Genomic DNA, 19,324 nt, shown 5'->3' with positions numbered 1-19,324 from the left:
TGAAGCCCATGACCTCCCACAGCTTCAGCAGAACCAAAATTCCTGCAAGAACCCGTCTTGCTGGGGTGATGTGGGAGCAGCTGTGCTCCGCGTGCCGCACCTCAGCATCGCTACCTGGAGTGATGCGTCAAAAACATTGAGCACATCTACATGGCTGCACCTCCCAGCCTAAATTAACAACCCTGGAGAGGAGAAAAACCTATTTTCATGTAAGAAAAAAAGAAAAGAAAGGCAAGGGGAGGGGAGGAATGGCCCTGCCATCTCCCTGTTAGACACCGAGCAAACAAGGCTGCTGCTGCTCAATCGCATCTTTAAGGTTTATTCTCACTTGTGGTTCACATTTAAGTTGCTGTCGTTGAGGTTAATGGGAGTTATGTGCTTACGACTATAATGGTTTTGATAAGTGGAAAAGCTGATGTTATTGCACATAAATCGCATCGTGTAATGTGCGAATTGTGTTTTGGTTTTGGCTGAAAAATAATAAAGAGAAGGATGGATGTGCATTAGGAAAGAACAGATTTCACCCTCTAGATACCAAATATAATATATATCATCATTACAGGCATTTTTTTATCTGGCAGCATAAAAAAAAAAAAAAGCTACTGGAGGAATAATGAGTACTTTCATATTTGGCAGATAAGAGGGGAAACTCCTGTGGCTGGAGCAGCACTGTGCCCTGTCCTCCTCCCTCCGCTTTGAATCCGGAATCACTGTAGAAATGTGATTTATTCTGCTAATGGGCACTAAGGTTTCCCTGCTTTCCTGCTGTCCCATGAGCTGTGGACTTTCAGCTGCATTATTTGTCATTGCTGGCTGGGATCAAAGTTCATCGCGTGGAGAACCGAGGCTGGAGTGCGAGAGAAGGAAAAGTCCTCCCTGGATTTTCCCCATCACCGCGATGGCTGGTGGCATAAATGACAGCAAACCCTTTTCTAATGTAAAGGAACCTTTGAGCTCTTTGTGAAATAGGCATGAAGTGATGGGGGCAGACAGGTCTGAGCTCAGCGCTGAGGGTGCCCTGGTGAGAATCTCCCCCCTTGCTGGTGCAGAAGTTTTGGAGCAGGATGCACAGAGTCCCTTCCAAACCATCCCGAGACCCTCGTGCTGTTCACCCAGCTGGTTTCGATTATGAACTTTTCTGGTCATGCAGTAAATTCCCTCCCTTGCCCTCAATGCCCAGCAAAGAATTGTAAAATGGGACCAAAAACTAGAGCCAGCCCAAACTAAGCATGTTTGCAGCATCCTGGTACGTGCAACAGCTGGGTCAGGGAAACTGAGAGTAAATTTCTCCCTTCAATGGCAATGCTGATTTATCCGCTCTCAATATTAAGGCTGAATGGAGAATTTTAAATTTATTTTCTTTCCCCACTGCTATTTTCTTGTTTTAAAGAGGTTTGTCTTGCAAGCTGTGGCATGGCCAGGGAGGAGGGGGCACCCAGGGCACAGACCCAGGGACATGGGACAGGATGGGGACGGAGGAGCCATTGGCCACCCCCCCCAGCAAACCCCATGAGCCAGGCGACACTTTGACACTTTGACACTTTGCATCACACTAAAATTGATCCTTGCCCTATATTTCCTCACATCTGTCAGTTTACGCAAGAATTTTTACATTATTTAAGATTATTTTAAAAGAAACTGCTATTTTTTTCTTTTTATTTTTTCCAAAGAAATAAAACCTTCCATGGCAGCCTATGAAATATGGATTATTTACCTCCAGACTGGGCACAAGTCTGATCCAATCTTAGAAGTAAATGCATATTTAGTCTTTAAGGCAATTTGTTTATCCATGAAAATACATATTTTGGTTTACACATTCTTTTGAACACAGTCATGTCACTAAGTGGAGATTTTGGTAGGCGTAACATTTACCATTGTTTGTCTAGGACACTAGCTCTGAAAATGTGCAAAAAGGCAGCTTTTACCGATGATGATTTTGACACTCCTGTAGCTTAAAACCAGCAGAGTTTCTAAAAAAAAAAAAATGTATCTATTGAAAAGTTTAAGAAAAGCTGTCTGGCTATGATGGATACATTTCCTGCCAAGTTATAAACCCTTGAGAAACTGCATTTGTTCAAGGAGTTGTGAGACATCCTTTAATTCAGTATTAGCATAATAGAATGATCAGTGTCATTATAATTAGAGCATTGTTGCTTCTGTGCCCGCCACTGGTGCAATGGTCATTGCAGACCTGAGCTATTGCACAAGGAGGAACTTACGGTGTTACAGACTTTGGGGTTTCCAATGTGGACGACAATCTGGATATAAATATTCAGTTATACTGCTCGGAGCTAAGCCATTTATTTTTCATGTTTGAAAGGTGGGAATAAATATAATAATATTTGCCCGACAGATATGAACGATATGGGTTAATCCTTTGAAGCAGCAGCGAACATACCTTTGAACAGTTGCCTAAAGCAAATATGACCCACAAATTAAAGGGTGGGTAGATCTGGTAAAACGTCGTGTGCACTGTCCCCTTTGGAAGAACATCCCAATAAGTCCCAATAAATCTGGACAATTACCAGTTTACCGTGTGGAACAGTTTCACCAAGAACCAAGTTTCTTTATTTGATCAACACTGCCTACAGCTCCGATCCTGCAAAAATTCAGGTGGTTTGGCTCTAGGTACTATGTCTGTTGAATTAATCAGTGCCTAAAGCTCTGGGGGGACTGAGGAGGGTCTCCCCATCAACCTTTCCCACTCACCGGCACTGCACCCGGCACACACACACCCCTCCCGCTGCCAAACACACAGGCTGACCCACCCTTAAATACCTGTTTTGCCTCAGAAAACACCATTGGCACCCAGAAATATCAGTGGGGTTTGTACTTTCCTTTCTTTTTTTGGCTTGACAATAATTATGTTCCCCCAAATTTAAGTGAAAATTCAGAGATGGGGCTGAATGTCTCATCCGTGTTATCCAGCAGCTCCGCCTGATATGAATGTAAACAGTCAATACTTAATTACATACATTTTTTCATACTCAATAAAGCTGCTGTTCATTCTATTCTGCTGCTGGAAATATCAGGATCCAGATATCAGGAGTCACTGAAATTAAACTTATCATTGAAATATAGAATTTGATCCAGCCACAGAATAGGAACATCTCTCAGTTTTCTGTGAGACAAGGTGTATGAGTTGGGCTATGCAAACCCTTTTTTCTTTCTTCATAAAACTGCACTGACGTGATACTTTCTGCAGCACCACTGTTTCTAGTGAATGGATTCTAAAATATAGCACTTTAAAGCTGCAATACAAGAGAGATCAGGATATCAGGACTGTGTATAGTGTAGTTTGAATTGGGTTTATACTATTTCCTTAAAGAATGAATTTTGTCATGTTATTCTAGGTTTTTAAAAGATACCACATTTCTGAAAACAGCAACTACTTAGTACACAGCTGTAAATAACAAGATAGAAATAGTTCATTATCACTGAACATACGCAGCGTGACCCAGGACATTTCATTGCCAGGTTTTGGAGTCACCGTATTTCTGTTTATACACTTCGTCAGTAGCTACAACAGTTCACGGCGTGTTCTTTCTACACAGTAGCATGGGATGGTATCTATGGAGACTGGGAAACCTCAAACCTGCCTTTTCAGAACCTGGGGTCCCTGTACTCTGAATTTGGAACTGCCGAGTGTGCACAGAGCTCATCTGGTATCGCTGGCTGCAAAACCTGCTGCTTGGAGAAAAAAGCTGTACTGTAATAATTGTGCCGCCTATTGGAGTTCATACACAAAACAGGGGAATAATAATGCCAATAACGTTTTTATTCTTGTCATCAGTAGTTGCGTAAGTGCGTCAGCATCTCTGGGGATCACCGGGAGATGCTGAGGTCAAGGGCTTGGCCATGGCTGTGTCTCAGTGACTCCCACCGATGGCCCTTGGAAATTCAGCTGGAAACGCTGAGCAACCTCTTGTGTTAATGCTGGCCAGGGCTGGGTAAAACCAAAGTTAGTACTGTTAGATGCTGGTTTGGAACTTAACCCTTTACTGAGTGAAAGAAGAGTGTTATCCTGATGGGCTGTGGTCCTAGGAAGTCACAGGTGAGGACCTAAGTGCTGTAGTAAGGTATTAGTACATGGGTAATCGAGTCCTGTCTGTGAAGGTGATTCTATCATGGATGGCAACATGCACTGCAGTACAGTTATTGGAGCAACCTCATTTTAATATATATACACATGTATTTTTTATATATACGTATATATATAAAATTTTGCTTGATTCTTCATGTATTTTCAGATATCTAATATTTAAAAGCAATCTTTCTCATTGCTAAATTAGCCAAACCAGTACAAAATTAAGTGCAAGAAAAATACCAATTCACATAATTTTTGCCAGTAATACAAAAGGGACTATTCAGCTTCTCACATTTACAGCCATTTAGGAATTTAGATTTAGTATAAGGGAAAGTTTCTTACATTCAAAAGATGTCTCAAAATAACTCGTGTTCTGTTTTGTGATGGGAAAACTGGTTTTCGCAGAGATTGCCTACTGGTTAGTGGTGGGAGATGGAAACATCAGAAGGCGTTGGTGTTACCCTGTCCCCTGGAGATGGGAGTTTTTCCTTTTAGCCAACAGCACTTTGCTCCTCGACTGGAGATTTCTAATGCTCTAAAGGATGCTTTAGCATTTCCCGAAACACATTTCGGATTTGCTGGGGAGGAGCAGGAAAGTCGTGTTTTATGAAGGCACACCCATGCTGAGTTTGCAAGAAAAAGGAAACAGAAAGCAGTCCTGCACAATGCAGTTATAATACAAGGCTCATTCTTGAAACCTGAATATCATGCTAGAAGAAATTCTAGATATGTGTAATATTTTGAAGAAATATTTTGAAGGCAATATTATTTGATTTTTTTTTATCAAAAAAGAAAAATGTTTCTGTGTAAATGCGGATAGAATGCTGTTTAAGAAGGGAACTGAATATTTGTATTGCAGCCTTAAAGAAGCACACTTTACTGCAATATTTTTTTTTTTTTTGTAAACTATGGTCTGCAACTCAGCAGACCATGACTGAATGCTTTTGAAAACTTGTAGATTACAAACATGAAATCACAATTAATATCCTCTAAAAGTAATTTCAGAGCTTTCACGTCTTAAAAAAGGACAATGTGTACTGCTTCACAAGGTAATGCAGCTAATCAAAAAAAAGGAGTAGAATTAAAGTATTTACATAATGAGCAACTCTACAGAAGGCGATCATCCCCACGTAAGCACTGCTGATTATATCCCACGCTGCTTTTAACAAACTCTACCAGATTGGATCCAGTCATCAGCACTTTCAGAGAATCCTTAAAAGCCTTTTATGGGTCTTTACATTTAGTGCAGAATGATGTTCTTCAGGTAGAATATGCTGGTGAGGGAGGACAGTGTCAGCACAAGGTACCAGCAGGAGAACAGGACTTCGGCGTCACCCGTGATCCCGTACTGGGCTGTACTGGGAGCTGCAAAGAGAAGAGAAAGGGGTTAAGTGAAAATTTCCACTCTTAGTTCCCCAAATTCTTAGTTTTCATTAATTCTTCTAAGATAACGATTAGGGCAGAGAAATCATTCTGCTGGAAACTGTAGAAAACGCTGCAAAAGTAGCCAGGCCCTCAGTGAATGTTACTGCTCGTTTTAAAGAGGATAAATTGTTATTAAGGCAAGCATTTAAAAATGGGAGCACTTAACGTCAGATGAGCTCTTCATGTTTAAACATCTGAATAATTTATCTGGTTTTAAGTTACTGAACATTACGATCTCTACTGAAATCAATGAGAGGTGAATATATTTGGCTTTGTTGGAAAACAACTCATTTTCTGCCTGACTTTAGAAGTCAAAGTTTGACAGTTTTGCTTAGCCAAAGAGATTGATGTTTATTTTCAGTCTCTTTGAAGAAATTGTGTTTACTCACTTTAATACAAGGCCTTTCTCAAATTCTTAAGTAAATATTACAGTCAGTGCGTGCAAAAAGAGTTAAAATACAAGGAAACAGTATGGAGAAGCAAGTGATGAGACATCATTTACAGCAGTGGCTTTTCTTTCCAGACTATATGAATATTACATAATTATTTTAAAACATAATACTTGTGCAAGTCTTGTATAGAATGACATGCTACAGCTAGTCACAGAGTATGTGATAAAACCAAAAATTTTCCATTTTCCCCCCTCTATGCAGAAAAGTTCAAGTAACTAAAAAAAAAAGAAGTCACAAGATGAAGCTGACTTGAAAGCTTAGTTTAGTGACTTAGAACCATGACTAACTGCAGGACAGGGCATGCTCTTCTCATTAAAAAGGAATTTTCTGTGATAAGTCAGTATGACAAATCAACATTTAATTTATTACAAAAACCTGGCTAGCAAGCTGAAGCATAGCATAGGTGGTATTTCATTTTATCCTATTGAAAGTGTTTCCACAACGTAAAGATAATTTGAACTATGGTGCCTATAAAAGCAAGTGGAAAATTATGTAAATCTGATTTTTTGCATATGGACCAGTACTATCGTTCTAAAGCTTATTAAATGATACTTAGATTGTTTCAGCACAAATGTACTAGGTGAACTAATGGGGGAAAAATACAGAGAATGGGGTAGATAATAGAGTTCTGGTTCCCAAAGTGAGCTAACCAGAAAGATTTGGTGTGAAAGAAACGTGGAGGAGAAGCAAATCTGGACCAGCTGAAGGGCCCGGACTGTGCTGGGTTTGGTTAAACCACCCCCAGGGCTGAGCTCAGGAGTACGGGGGTCCTGGGGTTGGTTTTGCTGATCCATGGATGATATTTTAGCCCTGTTCACGCCCCCCCTCAGGGTGTCAATGCTGTGGCTGGGTCTGACAAACAAGATTTCAGCTCAAAAATTTATTTAATAAGCTCTCAGTGTTTCTTTAAACTTGTCTTGGGCATTACAATAGCAAATGAAATGCAGCTGTGGCTGCAGGGTCAGCGGGACTGATGCTCTGAAAGAGCTTGAGTGAGCCAAAATGTAAAATTCTTCTCCAGCCCCTCCAGTCCCTGCTCCTTTCAAGGGGGGCAAACTGGCGCGAACCGTTGGCTTTTGGGTCTGTGGATGAGAACCTGGGGGTGTAGTGTCACCTGCTGAGACCTGCAGTGACATTTGCCATAGAAACTCCAAATCAGCCTGGGGCTGTTCACATTTGTGTCCACCTGGCCCCCAGAGTCCACAAAACAAAGACATTGCTGTCATTGGAAATGTCCCCAAAACCCACATCATGCCAACATGTGAACCCATCAGATGTTGGTTTTAAAAGGCTTTTTTGGACCCATTTGCTGCAGATCTAAAAGCTTTTCTGTTGTAATTAAACTGGAACTGGTCTCTGGAAAACACTTGCTGTGTGCCCGCAGAGCACCAACAGTTCAGCACATGCATCGTGATGTGTTTCCCCAACACTTTAATTCATCCCGTGGTGGAAAAACCTGTCTGCTCTCCTGGCTCTCATAGTCTCCTTTGCTAGTTAGCAGCCCAAATTAGTGCATCCTTTGGGCAGGTGAGCTGGCAGGAAGGGGCAAGGCAGTGCCTGTGCTGGGAACACGTCGGGGCTTGGGTATGATGGATGGTGACTTATCGATTAGAAAGTCCTGCCAGATTGTTATATCTTTTAACTTCAGTGTGACCTCTGGAAATCTCCAGGAGTTTCCAGTCTCCAAATGAGTTTATAAGCAGATGTCCCTCTCTCACTACAGCAGCACCTGGGTTGCATCAACTACCATGTTGTGGTGAGTCTGCTGGATGGCATAAAGTTTAAAATGTTGTGCTTGGCTCTTAAAAATCAAGAAGCTTCTGCAGTCCTTTTCTTTTTCACCTCAGTATTTTGATTAACTTTTCCTGTGGCTACCTGATTGCTTTGCTGGCAAAAAAGAAACTTTGTTTCCAAGCAGTAATAACATTCTGTAGCTATTTGTGGTGGTTGACAAACTTTAAGAAAGTAAACAAACATATTGTTAAAATGTAACACTTCCTAATAGAGTCTGCTTAGTCATTCATCTAAAATGAATAAATATATTTGCTCAGTACTACTTTCATTCTTATTGCTGTGTAATGCTAGGTAAGGTCATTTTGCACCTGGACTGGTTAATTTCATAGGGTTCTTCTGAAGATTTTCTATGTTAAACTGAAAATGAATGGAAGGAATGAAAATGTTTAAGTGTTTATAAATAGCATAAATCTCACAGGTGCTTTCCCCCCACTAAGATTTCAGCACTGCATGTCATTGTTTTATACACACACTTGCAGTCGTAATATTGTTAGAGCGAGATAATAATAGAGGTATGTATGATTAGCTGTTATACAAAAGCATGAATTATTTGCCTCTCTGACGACACCTGCAGCTATCCTGGGTATTTCCATAATACCCATCCCCACCGCTGTAGTGGAGCGCTCTGTTTGTAACGGATTTTACAGCGTGTGAAACTCTTGGTACATGGAGGGGAAGGAGAACAGTGGTTGCCCTGCAGAGAGGTGTTTATCTGGCTAGAGATTCCTGTCCACAACAATGTGAAATAGAAACCAAGGTCAGATTGTTTGGCTCCCCTTGTGCTGATCTGGCTGTGCAAATTCTGTCCAGAGCTATAGCAGTGGTACCTTGGAAGACAGTGAATTTCCATCTAGAAGTCTAAAATGAGTTTGATGAAAAGTCTGATGTTTGAAATATAACTTGACGTAGGGAGATAAGAGGTGCAATAACTAAAATATGTCAGCTTTGGTCACTGAGGAGTAGTAATGCCGAAGTGAAGCCCTGTGCCTGGGAACATGGTCCTGGCTGCTGATGGTCCTACTGGTGATGTTGGGTGTTCCCGTGTTTGACTCATGGTGTTGGTTCCCATCCGCGTGTGAATAGAAGAAATGGTCAGAACTTTCTGGGGGAGATTCCTCCCCTGTGGCGCCTGCTCAGGAGCAGCTGCAGAGCTGGGAGCGACCCGCGGGGGACTGGCAGGTCCCTCGGCATGTCCTCGCCCAGGAGATGGTTCTTCCCCACCTCGTGCTCCTTGGGATGTGCAGCATGGTGGGTTACCAGAGAGGTTTTGGGTGCACATATTGCACTGTGTCCATATAAGCATTATCAGCCTCACCTAGTTACCCTTAATACATTAAAATTATCTGTCGGTCTGTGCGAGCGGTCGCTCTTGTGGCAGCAGGGACGGAGACATGTAGAGCAAGTTTCTGCTCTGGTTCTCCCCTTTGCTTTGTAACTCCTGGTGTTATGAGTTATCAACAAAAAGCGGGTCCATTCCTCATTTTTGACAAGACAGCATCTCGCGTCTTTCCTGGGAGTCGTTTACATGGTGTTGCAGTCCTGGCAAAGGACAAACCCCCACTGAGGTCGGCACTTGCCGTGTTCTCTGTCGCTGCCGGCCAGGGTCCCTGGGCGCACACCTCTGATCTACACATGCTCTTATCAAGCTCTCCTTTCTTTCTAATTTAGCGATTATTCTACATAATCCTAATGTTTTATAACAGCTAGCAGTTGTGAAAATATTTAAGCACACTCTTAGCACAGATAGGATTATATTCAGACATCTCTCCTGGTGGTGAATAGAAAGGAACAAAGTAATATTATATCACTATCTCTAATTAATACAAGAGATTAGGAAAAGTACTATGCTACAACATGCAAACCAACATTGCCTAACGCCAAGGACTGCATTAGCCAGAAATAATTATAAGCTTTAATGCTGATGCCTTGTAGACAAAAGCATGGACCTCTTTAGATTGTCTGAATAAGCAAGACTAATTCTGTTAAATGGATTATGCAGAGAGATGTTAAAAGCATTTCATTTTACTATATTTCGGTTAATGATTTATTATAGGAAAGGCTTAATAAATTGTATATTTTAAATGTTGCATAAAAACTGAGAAGGAAGGAATAAACTAACTCAAGGTCAAAGCAGTAAAAAAAAAAATATGGAAAAGACTGGGTTGTCAAAAACGTGGTTTTTTTTTTTAAAGAAAAGATTGTAAGATAATGGGACTCTGAAGGCTCAATGGAGTCCTACAGATAACATCTATAAATATTGTTACACTTGAAGTTAGCTGAGGATTTATGGCTTTGGAGGAGCAGGTCGACAGTCTATAAAAGGTGGAATGAGAAAGCAATGGCTTGAGATAGGAGAGGTAATCTGCTCGAGAGCGCTCGGACGGGCTGTTTGCACCAAAGGAAAGTTTGTACAGAAGAGCAAACCCTCCTCTGTGCCTGGGAGGCCAGGCTTGACCTTGGGAGAACAAAACCTTAAAATCTTGTATAGAAATGAGTGAGCGAAGACACCGATTTGTTTAGTCTTATGCAAATGCAATCATCCCCAAGGCTGAGCGCCTGAGACAGGAGATTTACCGTGATGGAAAATTCAGTAGCAAAGTTAAATAGATAAATGTGACTGAGGAGGCCCTTTTGAAGTGTGTGCCAGATGGAGACTTTGATTAAACAGAGCTTTGACCATGATAATAACACTTGGAAAATGCTGATAATTTAAGTAATGTCAAAATGCATTTGGACCGCGTCTGTGGTAGCTGAGAGCTGGATGTGGTGACTCGGGTCCTCTCCAGCCCAGTGTTCCACTGATAGTGGTATGAATCACTGAAACTCCTTTGAATGAGAGGGAAACGTTCAGCACCGCACAGGCTGAAACCCCCAGAGTGATTTATGCGACTTCTTCAGTTTATTCTAAGACAGAGCTGTGGAGGATAAAGCCAAAACCTGTCTGTACGAGAGTGGCTTTGTGATGCTCTGACACGCGAGTGTTGGCAGAAAAATTTGGAAGATGAGCCCCCCAACAGACCAGTGAAATTGATATGGTCAGGTCCTATTTGTCTGCATTCACACCAGTCTGGTGTGAGATGCAGAAACTGTAAAATAATGGCTTATGCTGATTCCTTTTTTTTTTTTCTAATTTAAAAGAATAATGTAGCATTTTGAGGCATTAAAATAGGAATAAAAAGACTAAACAATTATTGATATGAGTGCAGAAGTAAAACCCAACTATTTGTTGCACTAAAATATTTAAACTTAGTATTTTAAACACTTGAGGCAGTTATACCACCAGCAATGTTTTGAAGTGAAATATTATTCCTCTGTGTTTGCTCATTTCTCGTGCATGCACAGATATAAGAAAGAGGCATTTCTTGTTTCAGTCATAAAGACCCCAGTTGTTATATGCTCTGTATCTAACTCAAAACTAGTTCTTTGCACTGATTCTCAGTTAAAATATAAAATATGATATTTACAGAACTAAAAAGAAAATCAAGCAATCAAAACATAGTAACTAGCTCAGCCACCCGGCATTGTGATTTCCTCATTGTGGGGATCTTTGCCCAGGAATTCGGGTTCCAGACGTGCGAGGAGGAGGCAGAAGAGTCTTCGCTCCCCTCCCTGCCCTCTGCAACAGTCCCATTCCACCCACCCGCACTCCGACAAATAACTCATGCTAAAGATTATAAACAGCACAGTGCTAATTTAAAACCAGCTAAAAATACACACAGTAATGTAGATTTCAAGCAAGCTGATTTTTCCTTGCTTATTAACGCGCTGGGGCATGCCAGACACATCTTGCAGTTGTTCAAACCAGCCCTACTTAGTGAGCACTTAACGGCTGCGTTTCATTGGGCTTGTACAGAAAGCAAAACCAGAACTCATGGAGGTTGTTCACTATGTGCAAAAGGTTTTTAAGTGTCTTAATTTCTGTTCTCAAATGACTCTCTGGAACGAAGTGTTTCCAAAAAGTCAGCAGCTTCTCTAAAGTGCTTAGTGCAGACACCTCGGTGTAGATGGTGTGGATGGGGGGGCACTCAAACCCCTGAGGGGGACTCACCAGCGTGTTTGATTTTCTAAATTGTCCCTGATTCTTTTCATAGAAATCCAACTTTAAAGATCGTTAAAACATTTAAAAACATTTTAAAATCTAAATTTTAAAGATTGTCATTATTCACAGAAAACCATTTAATGTAAAAAAAAAAAAAGGTGTGTTATTTTAGAGAAACAAGCATCTCTAATTTTTCAGACTTATTTTCCAGCTAATTTATACGTTAAAAAAATTACAGTAATTTCATCATGCATAAAGTTACAGACAGGTTGGCAAAATTTGGGTAACTTAATTGAGAGAGGGTAAGATAACCTTTTCATTCTGGTTAAATAGATGCTATTGTCAAAGAGTATTTAATTATTTAAGATGTGAGGAAAAAAATCTTCTCCAAGAAGGAAGGCTCATGGGATGTTTTATACTTGCGCACATGATCCTGATAACTGAAACCCCTTGATTTTGGACATTTTTACTTCATGTGCCAAAAGAACCGCTGTGGTCCTCAGTGTCAATGTGTGCTTTTGGAAGGAGCTCAGTATCTATTAGTGATATAATAGTTGAGACGTACAGGAACTGTTACTGTTTTCTATGTGGTGTATGCACATGGCTGGCTTGTTAAAAAACGTGATACAAGCCCAGCTACTGCATTTGAACATATCTGGATATCAGCACTTTATTTTGCTACTGTTTTCACAACAAAAAGCTATTGTTAAAACTTTATTACCTCGGTGTGGTTTGTTTTCAAAGTCGCATTTTACATTTTAGCGTACTGCTGCCAATAGAAAAGTCCCCATTTGCAGGCAATTATCACGTAGGTACCTAAAACCCCTGTAGTTATTGCTCACTCTAATTATATGATCTTGCTGTTCTTACTCTGGAGTGTTTCTAAGTCTGGGCTTTTTCACCGGGACTGGGCACAAGCCGCTTTAATTACTTTATTTCTGTATTTACAAGGGATTCAGGTAACGGGGAAAAAGGGGCGATGGTGATTTGGAGCAAGTCAGAACAATAGCAACCCTAACACCAAAGCCTAGTTTGCAGATCATCAGTGTAAATTCCCCATGTGCTGCTGTCTATCAACTTATTCCTTCAAACAAATGTCTTTGGGTATCAAACCATCAGCCAAGCGGTGGTGCTCAGCCCAAACGGGCTCACTCCCATCTTTTTGATAGTACAGACATGCTTCTGTTGCAGCTGCAAAAACAAAAACTACTTTAAACCCTTGTGCATTGTTGATGGTATACCTTTAATGGAATTTCATTCAGGCACAGATAAACTTGATCATATCCAATAAAAAACCCCTTCCATTAAATAATGCAAAGGAAAAGAATCCTGCTAGTACATTAACAGGATAAATGAAGCAGGCACTGAACACAGAGTGCCTTAGTGTTTAACAGGATAAAATAGTACAGCCCTGATATACCCGCTTCCTGCTGCAGGGAATATTTCATAATCCCAAGCGGTATTTATGAGGAAAATGAATGTGAGGGAATAGAATAAAATTTGGCTTTATATATCATCCTTTATACTCAAGTTATCTCAAATTTTCTCGCACAGATGAGAAGTGCAGCAATATTGGAATAAATAAAGTACCTTTCAGGAACTTCAGAACTGAGGGTGCGTAAGAGCCTCTGACATGACTTTTAGCAGATGGAGTGACTGAGAGAGATATCTTTCGAGCAGGAAAAAAAAAAAAAAAAGAAAAAGAACACCCCCCCCCCCCAAATGATTCAATAAAGCAAAAAAAAAATCTGCTCTTTTATAAAAATAGCCAACTGCACATGTACTGGCAGAAAGAACTGAGTCTGTAACAATTCCTCAGAAAAGCGTTTGTGATTACGCTGGCTCACCTGTGCTGGCTCACCTGGGAGATGCACAGGTGGGCTGGACACAACCCAGAGAAGAACAACAAGAACCCCTCACCCAGGAGGACGGTTCAGAACAGCAGGATAGTCCCAAACCCTGATCTGACCTGCAGCAGGTCAGACCCAGAACAGCCATGAAAGCAAATGTAGCACTGGGATGCACAGAAAGGATGAGGAATATGTGTCACTGCATAGTTTTAAGAGCAAATATCTGTCAAAAATGTCACTAGACACCACTTTTGGAAGAGAGCCTTCTATGCTGGGTGTTCTCTTCAGGCCTGTAAAAAAAAATAATCCAGCAATGCACCATAATTAGCAGTAACTGAAATATTCCATTTCTTTCTGGAACTGGAGATCTGAGTGTCCAGAGGAGGAAAAGGAGGGTGGCTGGTGGCAGTGACAGGTCGGCCACGTCAGCCTGGAGCCTTTGACATGTCTGCATCCATCCCCTGTCCTGGAAACAGCTCCGAGTTCTTCCAGTGCCCTGAGGCCATGCCTGTTGTACGCAAACTGTGCAGAAAACTTTGAACAGATCTTTAATTCTCATAGAAAAACGAACACAGCTGTGGAGTCTATAATTATCATATGCCTCTCGGCTTATCAAACCCAGCTCTGCTCATGCACCATGTCTGTGGTTTCCCTCATAAATATCTTAAAGTCTATCTGAAAAGCAGTTACTTGTCTTCCACTGGGAGCAATTGGTGGAAGGTTTTCTACAGTTGTGCTTCTGAATGGGAAGGAATTTGCTTATTCCCAGGATAAATTTCTCTTTGGCTGAGCTGTGTCTCCCGGTTTCCACACGCACCACTCGTGTGCTGTTACAGTTCCTCAGATTAAGCACCGTCTTCCCATCTCTTTCCTCTTTCTATACCTTCTCTTTGCACAATAGGACCAAGATTCAGATACTTTGTATAAACTTGCAGATTTAACCTGTTTCTTTGTGGGACCAGACCCTGAAGGGCTATAATTACCCCTAATGTTCCCGCATTAGAACTATTAATAAGTTAAAGGGCTCTGTTGTTCCTATGGCTTGAAGTAAAACCTGTCTTCCATTTTCTTTGAGTTTGCCAAGCTTTCCTCTCCTTCTTTAGATGTGCTAAAAATAACTTAACTGAGGATTATTTTTAAAAAGTAAAGATTTTTTAGAATATTATTTAATGGCTTATTGCAGCAGTATCTCTTTGGTAAGGTTATCTTCAGTGGCTCAAATAATTTTGCCTTCCAATAAATGTTATTACTTAGCCCAAAGGCCAAAGAAAATGCTGCCTGGAATCAGATCCATCCTGACTCTTTGGAGCATATATGAAAAACCTTGAATAAGTGCAAATCTAGCATAGCTTGATAGTCAGAGTTATATGATCTGCTACTATGTATTAATGAGCTAGAAACACTCTCTAGGATTTCATTAGCAAAATGAGGCCTATTTAATAAAAATAACGCATGAAATGGTGAAAATTCCAAATGAAAATTCAGCCAAAGTCAAGGGAGATTATCATATTGCTGTCTGCCCAGCCTGGTTACGCTGGCAGAGCTACAGCGTTGGCTTTGGGGATGCAGTCAGTTGTGAGCATGTTTGGGTAAAAAACCAAACCCCAAATCCACTCCTCTCCCCCTGCTGAAAACCCCAAACTCCAGCCTCATTGCAGATGTTTCCACTAATACTGTGCTTGACAGGCTGGAACACAATTGTATAGTACTGAAATAAAAATTATAAGGTCTGTGTAACCTGGATAATAGCTAACACGGCACTGCAATAAATAAGGCGGAGTTGCATCTTTTTGGTTAAATAGATGGGCTGTTCTGTGTAACCAGCCTCTTCTGCCCAGTGATGCGTGCTGGGGACCCAACCTCCTGGTCATTGCCAGGAAAAAAGAAAGAAACAATCTAGAGAAAATATCCAGAGATTCACTATCAAGACATTTCTACAGACATCCGAAGCCTGCTGAATCTACTGGCTAAAGCATTAAGTCCTTGAACTGAGAATTGGATAAAAATGACTATTTTTTCCATTAGATTTCAGAATTACCAACACTTTATAAAAGAGAGGTGACAACTCTGTGTCGAGTTGTATAAACTGGATAGCACAACATACAGCATCCCATTATCTGTCAGCAGAAAAATAATTTAGTAACAACGGTGCAGTCAGCAAAGCCAGGAACTGCCGTTTGTGTTTGCCCCCGCTGACAGAACACTGTTCCTCACCCAGAATAGCATATTCCAGCTCTGATAGGAAAGGGTGTGGTAAAACATAATGATCTTGGATTTAAAATGTTTGAGGTATGACTCTGTAGAGAGGCGTCACGTCAATCTGCACCGGAGCCCGAGCAGCTGGTGCAAGAACTTTTGTGTTTGCATGGGATGGGGCATGGAAAGGGCAAACTCTGCACCCTCTGGCTGCATACTGAAACTGGGGGTAGCTTTAATTAGTATGTATTTTAAGCTGCAATCCAAAAGGCAGATGTACAACTCCCAAACTGTCCTCCTTGTCCTGGATTTGGTGAGAAAACTCTTTACCTTCCATGTGTTTATATATGGGAAACCTCAAAACTTGTAGAAAAGAGAAAAGAAGATCTTCTGTTGAGAATGAACTGTGAAATCACTTTCAGATCAATTTTCTAAATGACGTAGCTACTAAAGCCCTCCATTGCTTCTGTATAATTGATATCAGAACTGATTTCTATTGAATTTATTCATGTGAACTCAGCATATTAGGCAGCTGCAGGTCTTGCACTGTGGGTCCTGGAGCCGAGCTCTGGTGAGGAGATGTGGCTGGCGCATCCATCTCCTGAGCTTTGATCCAGAAGGGTGACTTTTTGTGTATCTGTAGTGGAATGTACACTGAAGCACATACATCTACTATTTTTTTTGTTGTTGTTGACAGGCTTTCTATTTTAAACTTATGTTTTTTAAGACTATTTTAGATTTTTAAAAATGTATTAAATTGCTGCAATTCAGAAGTGTGATGCTCTAACAAAACTCTGGAGTTATAAAATCAATTCTTGAGAAACACAGGTCGTTCTGAAAGTCACATGTGTGCCGTGTGCTGGCGGGCACTTCTGCACATAATTTTGGCAGCCTACAATAACTGCTTCTCCGACAATGTTGCCCTCATTTGTAAGTGTCACATTTGAGAAAAGGAAAAGCATTTTAATGCGACAGAAAAATTTGACTTGGGAGCTAATTACTTTAATTTGATAGAATTTTTGGCTCATCTGCATACTTGACAATTATTTACAACTTACATTGGTAATTAGAGGTTGGATCTTATGCTGAAATATTGTAAATAGCTTTGAAGACATTTGCTGATCCTTCCAACTTTTAGAGGAAATGAATTTATTAGTAGTTAATATGTAAAATATTTGTACTTCTGACCTTTTCTAAAACATTTTTTTCTGTATTTTTAACGATCGGTTGTCAGAATCACTTTCCTCAAAATGAAGTGTGACATTGTAAATAAGCTCTTGAATTAAGCATCACATTAAATCTACGTATTCACTGGGAAACTTTGATAGTGCTCATATATCATGGAGATTTTGTTGGTTCTGCTACATTGAGGCAATGTCATATAGCATTGTGAATGGTGATATTTTACACTGAACTTTACAGTTACTGGACAGTTTCAACATCATTCTTCTGATCTTGACAAAGGATATTGAGTTAAACAGGTCAGTACATGATTTCTTGCCTTTTTTTGGTGACTGTGTATGAGAAAGGAACTTTTTTGCTGGAGGAGCTGACAACTTTTAGACAAAACTTCCAGTGGGGTAGTTGTCAGATCATTTCTAAAGGGGCATTTTTTTATTCTGCTGGTTTTTCTTAAGCATTTCTTTGGGGTTTCTCTTGGTCATGGTTCTGTTTAGGGTATAAACTGCTCTGGTTTTATAGGTATATTTATAGGTATATTTAAAAAAGGAATCCATGGAAGGCTACTGCTGAACCACCCTAATAGCCAATCAATTAACCGTCAACAGTGCTTTTATTATAATAAGGTGATGAATGAAATAATAACAAAGTCAATGTGTTTACTAATTCTGGGAGAGTTAAAGTGTAGTGCCACATTGAATTATAACTGACTAGATGGGTATTATCTCTCGAGTTTGTCTTGGATGTCAATACTGCTTAATCTTGTACTCTGTAATGGGCTCTGTCTTAAATAGAAGGACACGGGATAAGTCATATACATAAAAGAGATCTACAGCTTGCTGGCGTGTGAAATTCCCCTAATATATATTTTTATGAAACAACCAGCACATTATGTGCTCAGCAGCATAAATAAAAAAAGCGTGTTACCCTGGCAATTTTACATTTACTGCATTAGTTAGTAAATGCAATGGCCACCCTTACTTTCCTGTAATAAAAACTACCAAGCCTTTTCATGAAAAATGATTGCAATTTCCACTGGCCTGTGTCTGCAGCGGAAAAACATAACTCATCAAAACCTGAGCTATTTGCTCTTAAGATACAAGAGCGTTTTTCTTGAACCCTTGACGTGACATTAACTATTCATGAAACTTGAGAGTGTTCAAACACTGCCTGAGTAAAATTGTGACTACTTTTCAAGTTGATTGAGCTCTTTTCTCCAGCAGCAGGCAGTGCAGGGGCTCCCGCATGAGGAACGTGGAGACTGTCCAGGTTCTGTAGCTGTGAGCTATCGATTTGCTGAAAAGCCCAGATCCTCCTCCAAAATTGATTCATGAGAACTGACTCCGTTTGGGTCAAACAGTATTTAACCACTTGTAAATTTTAATTAAAAGATTTGTCACTTTGAACATACAGTTTGTCATCTTGCCGCTGACTCTGGGAAAGGCGTCCGTTTCCCCCGTCACTTTGTCCCCATTAAGACACTTTGCCTGTTGGGTAGGACATGAGGCTGATGGAACAGACTTGAACCTCTGGTCACCTCCAGCCTGCAAATTATCAGCATACAATCGCTTCCTTTCAGCGTTAACATATGCTTAACTTTCTGGGTATAATGAATCCTTTTCACAGCAGGACTTAGCAAACCAGATTTTTCCTTTCAACAACTTATTTCTTTCTTTTCGATGTAGAAATGCCACCTGTAGCTATTCTCACTCAGCTACCCAAGTATCTTTTCTGTGCCTATGGTTATCATTCCTTGCAAGATGTTGATTCTAGGAGCAAGAAGAGAAGCTTGCAGACTGTGTAAATCTATTCACTGACTCTAGAAATGATGGCTTATTTTAATTATTTTTTGTGACTGTGGAGCTCTGACCCTCCCTCCTGTGTGCCCAGCTATGAAGTCCTAGTTTCAATTAATTTAAATAGGTGCATGTTATACAGCACTGCTGTAAGCCCATGGATTTCCCATACATCCACCCCCATCTGTGATAGGCTTTAACCCTTAAGGCAGAGGGATTCCTGTTTGTGCAAGGGCAGAAGCTGCTGCTTTAGAGCTGCTGGTTTAATTCTGGGACCCGTTTGTGAGCTCAGAGAACTTAACGAACATCACGTCAAGTCCATCCACAAAAAGTAGATTATACTCACAGAAAGTGTATGTAATCTAACCAAGTATTTGGTGCTTTTCATGAATGTGCAGATTTTCTTTTTTGCAAAGTATATTCAGATTTCCATCCTTCAGCCATGGGTGTTGTGTTAGAATATGCTGTTCAATTTCTCTGGTTTGCCATCCCTGTGATGAGTTACT

The 19,324-nt window shown here is 40.6% G+C and overlaps 1 protein-coding gene across 1 annotated transcript in view; it reads right to left on the bottom strand.

Moving 5' to 3' along the window:
* Positions 1-2,024: 2,024 nt before the first annotated feature.
* Positions 2,025-19,324, bottom strand: part of NEGR1 (neuronal growth regulator 1) — a 224,834-nt gene continuing 207,534 nt past the window's right edge. Inside the window, exon 7 of the mRNA XM_082053835.1 lies at positions 2,025-5,452. Within this exon, the coding sequence (XP_081909961.1) occupies positions 5,328-5,452 (125 nt within the window). The 3' untranslated portion in view covers positions 2,025-5,327. The remainder of the gene's footprint in view (positions 5,453-19,324) is intronic.

Source organism: Streptopelia decaocto, assembly GCF_964273445.1.
Source record: "Streptopelia decaocto genome assembly, chromosome: 5".
Classification (NCBI taxonomy): Eukaryota; Metazoa; Chordata; class Aves; order Columbiformes; family Columbidae; genus Streptopelia; species Streptopelia decaocto.
Note: the sequence above shows the minus strand (reverse complement) of the source record. Positions and strands in the feature narration are given on the sequence as shown.